Below are 10,586 nucleotides of genomic sequence, written 5' to 3'. Positions count from 1 at the left end.
TCACTAAAAACAGTATACTCTCCTACTCCTACAGCCTTGTTACTGCCATTGTAGACGGGCCTTTAAACTTTAGTCAAGGGCCACCGCACAGAGAAAATCGTAACGTAACAAAAGCATACTATGTTACGATTTTGTTTGTGCGTTGACTGAAGTTTAAGATTACGTACGAATTTAGGTTTCAGTACTTAACGTAACGTAATGCATTACGGAAGAGCTTGTGCAGTGGCCCTTAGCACCTTAAGACATTACTTAAGGGTCGACAGGAGTGACGGGCAAACTCCGAATTGACATTTATTCGTTTGCTACTAAGCGGTTTTCTTTGCTGAACGCGGCCATTGTGCGATAGGCTTTTCTCTTTGTGCTTCCTGAAATTATGCCGCCAACGCGAACATAATATAACCAATGTTAATACAAAATTGTCAATACCGATGCCAATTGGTGCCGATCGGAAACGCTGACCGAGAGGCGACAAAGTTCATCGTTCATCCGTTCACCGAATACATTTGCTATCGCTTATCAATAGCAGACGTGTATAGTGTATATCCATTTAAGAGTCGATAGAAAACGGTACTGACTAGGTAAAGGTGCTGAGTCAGTCTGAATCGTTTGTCATTTTTGGAGAACGACTTGTCATTTTTAGAAAACAACGGCAATTCTCTTTGACAAGACGAAAATCAGAAGCTGCGGACTGAATAAAAATCCATAAAATGGCTACTAAAGACGTTAAGGATGTTAAGGAGGATACTTCTGCCGCTTCGTCAAGCAAGCTCTTCACGCGGGCGGAAGTGGCAAAGCATACCGATCCCAACGACACATGGATCATCATTCATAATAATATTTACAATGTCACTCCTTTCCTTAATGAGGTTACAGTTTTTTTCCCTCTTGCCAACAATAAACTAGACCTTATTATATAAATTGATTACACTTATCAGAGTCTTCTTAGTATTTTGAATACAGATGTTGATTTGTATCTTTATTAAATTTAACTTGCTGAAAATCTAATATTTAGTTTGGTGAAAATATGTTTGGTATATATTTATTACTTTTATTATAACTAATTTTATATATTTAGATTATTTTTATTAATATATAGCACCCTGGAGGTGAAGAAGTACTCTTGGAACAAGCTGGGTGCGATGCCTCTGAACCTTTTGAAGATATCGGCCACTCAACCGATGCAAGACAAATGATGGAATCGTATAAAATTGGAGAATTAATAGAAGTGAGAATAAATTTAATTCAAGATTAGGAATTATATTCAAGATTATTATTTTTCTTTTCCATTTTTATTATATAATATCTGAATGTATTTTAGGAAGAAAGGAAACAAGATAGTGGAGAAAAAGATAAATATTGGTCTAATGGAGCTAATGACGAGAACAATTCTAGGTATGCTCTCTTACATTTATATATCATGCAAGTTTTGCTCTAGAACTTTATTTTAACACTAATGATTCTAACATTTCAGTTTTTCTAGTTAACCATATTTTCTATAATCAATTTTTACTTTTTCTCTCTTCGTCAAAGGAGCTTTCCCTAAATTTTTTTTTAAACTAAGTAATATATCTATTCTATTTAATTTTCTTTTATTTTAAATATTATACAGATGGTATAAACATAGAAACTTTAAAAAAAATCAAATATTTCTTTTATAATATAAATACTATTTTATTAAATTTTATCTAAATTTGGAGATTGATAATTTTGCATTTTTTCTTGTTAATAAAATACCAAATTCCAAATTGAATTATGGGATATAAAAATGACATAGCTATAAATCTGACATTTTTTTATTATATTCGAATAATAATGCTATGCATGAAAATAATTTTATCAATGTTAATGCTTCATTTGCAATGCTAATATAGAAGTATATGCTTTGTTTCCTATAATTACTTGTAAAATATTTTTTTCTTATTTTCCAAAAATTTAATTTTTTATTATTTATGAAAGAACTTACTCTTATTTGACGATTTTCACATGTGTATACAAATAATTAATGCCGAATGTTCATACCATCCAAATTTATAAAGACAGAAAGCTTTTTTTTTTTTAAGTATTGTCATGTATAAATAGTCGATGCTGCATCGTGATGTGATGATTGGCAATTGCAGTTCTTGGCGGTCCTGGTTGATCCCGATCGCTCTTGGGGTGCTCGCTACCCTCGTCTATCGCTATTTTATCAGCACACATTAAGGCGTTCCGATCCGGGTCCCTTTCTTCACGTTATTCACTTGTTAATACATATATATATATCGATCAATATCAATCGCTATATGATCAAGTGTTGTACATTTTATCCGAATGTATGTCGCGCACTTTTCATAATTATTTTCTATGAACCAAATAGCATTTTGCTGGCCTAGCGGTTGAAACTGAGAGAGAATAAGAGATCGGCCAACGATGTATTATATTATAATATACAAATAACGCGCAATACAAATAGCGCGCATTTATATGTTTATATGTATACGTTTGTATACACATACTGGTATATATATATGCAAATATGTAACATGTAGCGTTTGTACGCGACGTTGTTCCTTGCAAATTGACGAAATATATTAATTTAATTCCTTAGAAAGAAAGGCCGCCTAAAAAAAAAGAAGTAAACCCATCCATCTTTAAATCCTTGAGCAGTAAAATGATACAAGCGCATACAAGAGGACAAAAATTATTTGTGAAAATGATTCGATTATTTATCAAACCGTATACGAAGTATTCAGAACTGCTCTGATCATATTTGTACATCTTGCAACAGATTTTAATCGAGACTGCTGCATCGATCGCCAATAAAACAAACACAAATGGCAACATTTGAAAAATAATTCTTTTATATAACAAGTATATATACGATGAATTATATATATAATCACATTTATTTATTTTTCTATCAATTTATGTACCAATAAAACGTGTTGGATCACGAATTACACCATTCAAAAAAAAAAAAAAAAAAAGGGAACACTTTTCATACCCTAAAAATTGAGCTATTTTCAAACCGCTGAAATTCGATGAAAAATTATCATAGACAAAAAATTAAAAAAGCATTTTGAAGCTTAAAGTTTTAACTTTAACACCCTATCGGTGGTTAAAATTTTTTTTTTATCTTCCTTGTTCTATGCTTTAAAAAAGAATCTATTGTTTTATTATTTATACAATATATATATATATATATATATATATATATATTATTTATAAATATAAATAAATTTATAAATTAAGATTCTTTATTAAAAATTACATACAGGGTGATTCTAAGGATTACTGACAAATTTCAGGAGTGTATAGAGAGATTGGAATATAGCAACTTTCGACTAGGAACCCATGTTCTCCAAAGTAATTCTGAGTCGGTACAAGCTTCTTGATTACTTCTTTTGGGGGCATATCAAAAGCCTCGTTTATGAGATACCGGTGGACGATCCAGAAACACTTGTAGCCAGAATACTTACAGCATCTGATATGGTCCAGAATATGCTTGGGATATTTGAGAAAGTGCGCCAGAGTTTTATTCGACGATGCAATGCCTGCATTGTGATGACCGTTTTCGCACACCTTTTGTAATACTGTACAGTATTATTGTGTTCATATAAACTTTGCTTAATTATTAAATTTTGTACAAGTTAAGATTATTTCTCTTATTAGTATGTTGTATAATGTACTTCCTTACATTCAAAGACTTGTACCGACTCAGGATTACTTCGGAGAACGTGGATTATGGGTTCTTAGTCGAAAGTTGCTATATTCCTACTCTATATGCTCCTGAAGTTTGTCAATAATCTTTAGAATCACCCTGTACAAGCGTTTATTTGAACTCGAACATGTATAGGAATCCAACGAAACGCGCAGCAGAATGAAAATTAAGCGATTGGGATACTACAAGACATGTGTCATCGACATCTCGTCATAAATGAGTGCCGGTCGAGTCATCCTGCTCCTGCATGCAGGAGGCGCGTGATAACCGATGGAGGCTTCATATTAGAGTAAGGATTCGCGGTGGCGTCGCCCCGTCGTCGATATCGAGCGAGCTCTCCGACGCGCGCGACGCGTCGCGCTGATTCTCCTCCCCGCGTTCTCCTCGCTTCGCCCACCATTCCCGTGGCTCTAGTAGAAGAGACCTCACCTCCGACGAATGCCCAGTAAAGCGCGTGAGCTCGGTGAAGGTGTGTCATGGAGAGTAATACTTCGACAGAGACGCCAGCGATAATCTATTAAAAAAAAAAAGGGAAGGATTGAGAGAAAGATCCTTAGAGATCCATTCGGCGAATAAATAGAATCAGCATCGCGCGAGAGCGAACGCTATTGAGAAATCAGGATAAAACGCGATAAAGAAGAAACGACGCGTTGAGAGAAGGGAGACAGCAAGGACCGGTCCCGGAAGGGCAGAGGTCGACGAGGGGTGGAAAGATAAGGAGTGCGAATAAAGGACGAAGACGACGAAGCGTGGAAGGATAGCAGCTGCGTAAGGTGCGAACGGCGGTGGTTGTATTGAAAAGTAGCGGCGTGGTGTCATGAGAGGCGGTCTCACGGTCCGCCCTTCTTATCGGTCCCTCCAAGAGTCATGCATGTCGCGCCCCTCAAACGAGGTAAGTGCGTATTAATCGTCGGAGTCAATCCTCTGGGTTCACTTGCGACGACAGAGGAGCTGGTTGCATCAATATTTAAGGAATAACTTTGGAGTTTTGCTTTTTTTGAAAAAAAAAGATTGATTAAAAATTGCGATTAATTAATTAATTAATTAATATCCATAGGAAAAATTATTAAAATTTATTTGTGTATTTTCTCTTTATTTATACCTCTGCGTCTCATAGGTAAGACTATGATGTAATCAGCCATAAGACACATATAAGAAATTAAATTTACATTTACGAGATTAATAAGATTCTCATGTAAAATTTTAATATTTCACGAACTAATAAGAACCAGACGCAGGATGGTAGTGCATTAGTTGCAGAAAAAATTAATTTGGTTGCACCCAGAGCACGAATTTTTTTTGGTCCCATAAGTCTAAAAAAATCTTAATTCAAGATTTTAATAAACTCTTCTATCCCTCCTGAAGAAGCGTAAACGAGAAAAATATCGGGACGGAGTCGCTGAATTGGGAGATTAAATTTATTCTACTAATTGTTTACTGTGGCTCTTTCGTGTATATAGTAGCTCTTCAATTCCGTGCGACAATTTAAAGGATTTGATGTAATAATATTTCCATCTGAAGTAAAATTAAATTAACTAGTAATGTTCTCAAATTCCTGAAAAAGGAGATTAGATTATTGGTGCCGTAAATCTTTTTCGATTAATGGTCGCACATTTTGCCGGTATACACACGATACACTCGCTTTGTTTGTAATAGAAATAATCGACACACATTTTCTCGTTATTTCTCGCACTAGTTGAATGAACTGGAATAAAGAGCTGTTTGAAAATTTAGGAATAATAAGTAAAAACTATATTTTAAATATATAGATTAACCAATCTTGTTTTACACTATGATATTTCTATAACATAATTATTGTGAACAAAAGCAAAAAATGATTTAAATTACAATTATAAATTAATCAATTTGTTAATGAAACCAATTTATATTATTTAAATAATTATTGCTCAATTACTAATTACGATTTGTATAATATCTGTTAATCTTTTGGTGAGAAATGTAGAACTTTGTTACATCTCGATTTTGCGAGTAGATAGATGGGATCATTAATTAAATGGTGTACATGTGTTATATACATCATATTACTGTCATAAATTAATATCCGGTTATTATACAATATTGCTGTACAAAATTTTAATTGGCAATTAATCTTTCGGGAGAAGAAGAAGAACTAGATTAATTTTTGTCCAGATAAGCCCTTTCTTTAGATCTTGATAGAACACAAGTAACTTCCGTTGAGACAATTATTTGATGACAATTTTAAACTAGATTAAAAATTAAGATTAAAATGTTTTGTATGTATCAAATATAATAAACAAACGTAAAAAGAAATCGTTCGCGCATCTCTATTTAAAAGTCAATACCAATCGCAATTGTCTTCTTTCTTTATTTAAAATCTAAAAATAGCGATGGAAAACAAAAATATTCTTACAAGACTATTATATCACACACAGATTTAGAATATCTTGCATCTTATAGAGATATTATCCGACGCAATATTATTTCAATCTGTTCTGAGAATATTGTCTGAGATTGCATTGAGGAGATATATTCTGCGAATATAATCAGACCTATTAGCGTCGTAGAGGAAAGGAAGAAAAGTGTACTTGCACTTCTGCGTTCATAAGAGAAGGGAGAGAGAAAAAAAGAGAGAAAAATAAAAATTGTGAAAATTATGAAATAACTCCATCACACAACATATATATCTTTCAAGATATCTATATTTTCCTTCTTATGCATCATGTAAACATGGAGCGGATCATTCCAATACCAATATCGAATGAGAAACGATTATATCTTTTTCTGGTTCTATCATTAAGAAGCACATTAGGGATATTTTTATTAATTATAAAACATGAGAAGTAGTTAAAGGTGGAAAATACATAGAAAGTAAAACGTTCTTTATGATCGATGAAAAATTATATCTTACAAACGTTCCTTGCGAAAATAAAAAATATTTAAGTTTCAATATGACCATTCAGTAAACACAAAGTAACAGTAACATAACATTAATGTTATAATGTTCCACTCAACAATGTAACTATTACGTACAAAGCATGCTATATTGCAGTTAAAATGGCCCACCCTGTATATATATATATATATAATATAGTCAATATGAAAGAGATTAAGAAAACCCGTGAAAGAAATTCTTTTCCACGGGAGATTCAGGAAACATTGTTTTTAAAAGAAAGTATAAAAAAAGATAATAACAGGAAATCACGTTCTCTCATGTGTCCAATATTCAATGAATAATGCAATCTTATTTAATAACTTGTATTATTTCTAAACGAAAATGAGAGAGGTATGTAATAATATATAATAATATATATATATACTAAAATATCGAGAAAATTGAATTTAAAAATAAGAAATAACAAAACTAAAATCCAGCCATAAGTTTGAATAAAAGTAAATAAATAAAGTAAATGTTATTTTCATTTTTAAGTTAGTTTTTTTATTTTGTAAACAAGTTTGAATTTTGTAAAATATTTATTCGGAAAGGGCAAATATTTTCTAGAATCTTAGAGAAAGTGAATAACATATTTTCTTTTATGCTTTCGTATCTTATAATTAGTGAGACGAATACTTTTGGGACCGAACCGAATTGAGCTTGCGATTAAAAGGCAACGAGTGTTTTGTGTCGCGAACGCACTCGGATGACAAATTACGAAAAACCTGTTGGTTGTCCTCGTGGTCGAAATGTTGTGTGCCAAGAAGATGCGTCTGGTAGTTACACTCTCGAGCGCTCAAGTCTTGAGTTGTTTGCTAATTATAAACGTCTTGCCGCCAAATTGCTCATATCTTCTGTCAATGAAGAACGAGTTTTACGAGGCGTGACTCGAAGGAGTTCGCGGCTGTCAATCACTTTTAGATGCGATATCATTGTGGGAAAATGCACATTGTATAATCTTACACCTGAATTTTCATACTTAGCCGAGAGAGAGAGAGAGAGAGAGAGAGAGAGAGAGAGAGAGGGGGGGGGGGGGAGAGAGAGAAGATATAATTAGCAAAACGTAATCAAATCAATAGTTACAATAATGATGAAATGAGTAAATAATAATAGTAGTTATAATCGTAATAGCAATTATAAAACCAGAGCTGAAATGAAAAAGTTATCGATTGTAATTGAGTTATCGATCATCCATTGGAAAATGATGATAGTTTTCAATCAAAAATTTGTATTAGTTAATTAATGAAATAAAAAACTTTTAGTTAACCACATCAGATAAAAATTAAATTTGTGTTTTTGCGATACTATTTATTTACCTTGATATTTTGGTGATTTATTTGTCAATTCTTGATTATAAATACATAGATACATAGATGTGTGTGCGTGCGCGCGGGCATGTGTGTGCGTATGTGTGTGGGTGCGTGCGTGCGTGCGTGTGCGTGTGCGTAATAGCATATAATTGATTCCTGTGGCAATGCCAGGCGAAGGTTGACTTCGAAAAATTGCTTCTCTAAGTTTATTTTACGGTCGACTGTTCGAGAGATGAGACTCTTCTTATGAACGATAATACTCTCTACTTATTAACTCTTTCGCGACATCATCATTTCATGATAAACGATTCGATGTCATACAAATGTCACAGATTGTCTTTTCTGCGAATTGCAAAAGATTTTAAACCGTATACAGAATCAGAAAATACTAAATTCTTCTCAAAATTTTATATCAAAAAATTAACAGAATTTTGAGAAGAATTTAGTTTTCTCTGATTCTCTCTCTATGTGCGTGATATTAATAAGATAATAATATAATAATCCTATATTAATACTTGTTTGATATTAATAACCGTAATATGTGATACTATGATTATATTAATAATTGATAAAAAAAAAATTATTAGTTAAGGGGAAATACCGCGTTATGATCAGACGGACTTGGAATATGGACGGGGGGATGCGGTCGATACGCGAGAAACGAAATCGGACGAAGCTCCAGCTCGAGGATAATACCGGATACACCCGATAACGATCATCGCGTTGAAATTATCAACCGCTTTCTCACGACTGTTGCAGCGTAATTGTTGCAGGCGCGTTTAACGCGCGATAAAGTCAAGCGTCCACTTGCGAGGGCCGCTTAATTCGCGATTAATCATCGATGGAACGATAACAATGTTATCACGCTGTCATACCTAACATACCCTCTCTCATATCCTCTTATTTATTTTGGAATTCATCAATTACAACTCACAATTAACGAGCACAAATTTAACGAGGGAGAGAAGCGCGTCGTTACATTTTAATAGTAAATCCGTATATATGTATAATAATAATATATAAAAATAATATTTTCGTGTCAAAATAATTTCGCACATCGTGTCTTTCACTTCATATTCTAATTATATATATATATATATATATATATATATATATATATATATACGTATAATTCTAATCATAGTGTAATATATAAAATATGCGTATATACTATATTTTACTTTTTTTGAAATTCGATGAAAATCGATAAAAAGATAAACTGGTAAAGATATCGTTTTGCTACGTTGCTAGACTTGTGTGTGTGTGCTCGTTCATAATTAGTTTTGTGAGTTTACACGTATCCTACTTGATTATAACGTGAAGACAGACTCGTTTTATCCATGTGACCTCTTGCATACCAGGAATAGATCTGTGATGTCATTCAAAGTAAAGCTCTCTTTCTACGTCAACGCAGGTGCTTTCCCGATAATATTAATGGATTTTCCTACTTATGTCTCGCGACTTTTGCCATGAAACTTCCTACTCAACAAATGTATTAATGCGAATATTGCTCAATAGTCAGATTCGATTTTCCCTGAGAAATAAAACGTTAAGGACTCATGATTTAGCACTAGAATTTATCGCAGGAGCATATAGGATTCTAAATGAAAAATTATGTGAGACTTTTTTCACTTTAATAAATAAAATTAAAAAGTGAGATTGGGGGAAGAGATAAGAAAATTAATCTTTTATTAATTTATATAGGTTTTATTTTAAATCGACGATTATAATATCTGCCTCTCTCTATTAGGTTCAATGTCTTTCTCCTAGAAGGAGATCTTTCTATCCACCCAAAATAAGTAAAATATATAATTATAGAATATTGTCAATATCAACCGAATATTTCTTAAGATATATTATACCGATTAAAGAATATATATATTATATTATATTAAAAACAAAAAAAAATAAGTAATCGATACAAAAAATAACACATACATAAATAAAATTTCTTTAATTATTTAACAAAACAGAAATCCTGAGACTATTAAAATTTATATCGACTGATGTCACATATGTTGTTTCAGAATTCACGTATGTGAAAAGCGGAATTTATTACCGCTACAACTTGTACAAAATACATATTAGCTAGTGTTATACGCGTAGTTTAGCTCGTCAACACCACGTATAAAAAAAATAAAAAAACCATTTTGTCTCTGACTATATCCATTATGAGCAGCCTTGCTTAGATCTCATCTCTCAACGAGAAGCATCGAGTGCTGTCGGCTATTGTGCGCTACTTTATTTAGCATACATCCATTGATGAAAAGCGGCGCGTGCATGAGTTTGCGTGCAGAGAATGATTGGCTTAAACGGAACGTCGTTCACTTCTCTCTCATCGTCGTGCACTCTTTCTCTTTTTCTCTTTCTCTTATCTTGTGTCGATTGAAACTTGTTGAGGAGTTCGTCTATTTGTGGCTGGCTTTAAACCGCCGCATGACCAATTTGAAACGTTAAAAATAAGCTCGCGATCACCCACATAGACGGATATTCGGCGCGGATCGAACTAAATTGCGAAAAGAAGGAGAGGTATAAGTCATTGAACGCTCACGTTAATCGTCCACGTGAATTTCATTCGCGTGATTCGCCAGATGAGAATCGAACAATCGAATTCTGCATTAAATCACGTACAGCGATCACATGGTGATTCGTATACGTCAGCAGG

At 33.1% G+C, this 10,586-nt stretch overlaps 2 protein-coding genes across 4 annotated transcripts in view; both read left to right on the top strand.

Moving 5' to 3' along the window:
• Nucleotides 1–304: 304 nt before the first annotated feature.
• LOC115235251 (cytochrome b5) lies at nt 305–2,608 on the top strand. 3 transcript variants are annotated; one of them, XM_029806909.1, is made up of 5 exons: nt 305–578; nt 641–866; nt 1,097–1,225; nt 1,319–1,392; nt 2,118–2,608. In XM_029806909.1, exons 2-5 carry the CDS (start codon nt 708–710, stop codon nt 2,197–2,199), a joined length of 444 nt encoding a protein of 147 aa, XP_029662769.1. In that variant the 5' UTR covers nt 305–578; nt 641–707; the 3' UTR covers nt 2,200–2,608. The 3 variants fall into 3 exon arrangements, with proteins under 3 accessions (XP_029662769.1, XP_029662771.1, XP_029662770.1); XM_029806910.1 differs by having other exon boundaries at nt 323–567; XM_029806911.1 differs by having other exon boundaries at nt 320–866; nt 2,080–2,202.
• Nucleotides 2,609–3,916: 1,308 nt separating this feature from the next.
• The window catches only part of LOC115235244 (b(0,+)-type amino acid transporter 1), a 47,346-nt gene continuing 40,676 nt past the window's right edge, over nt 3,917–10,586 (top strand). The window contains exon 1 of the mRNA XM_029806897.1: nt 3,917–4,589. Coding sequence (XP_029662757.1) covers nt 4,565–4,589 — 25 coding nt within the window. The 5' untranslated portion in view covers nt 3,917–4,564. The remainder of the gene's footprint in view (nt 4,590–10,586) is intronic.

Source organism: Formica exsecta, unplaced genomic scaffold (assembly GCF_003651465.1).
Source record: "Formica exsecta isolate Colony F162 unplaced genomic scaffold, ASM365146v1 scaffold214, whole genome shotgun sequence".
NCBI classification, from domain to species: Eukaryota; Metazoa; Arthropoda; class Insecta; order Hymenoptera; family Formicidae; genus Formica; species Formica exsecta.
This window is presented reverse-complemented; position numbering and strand designations above follow the sequence as displayed.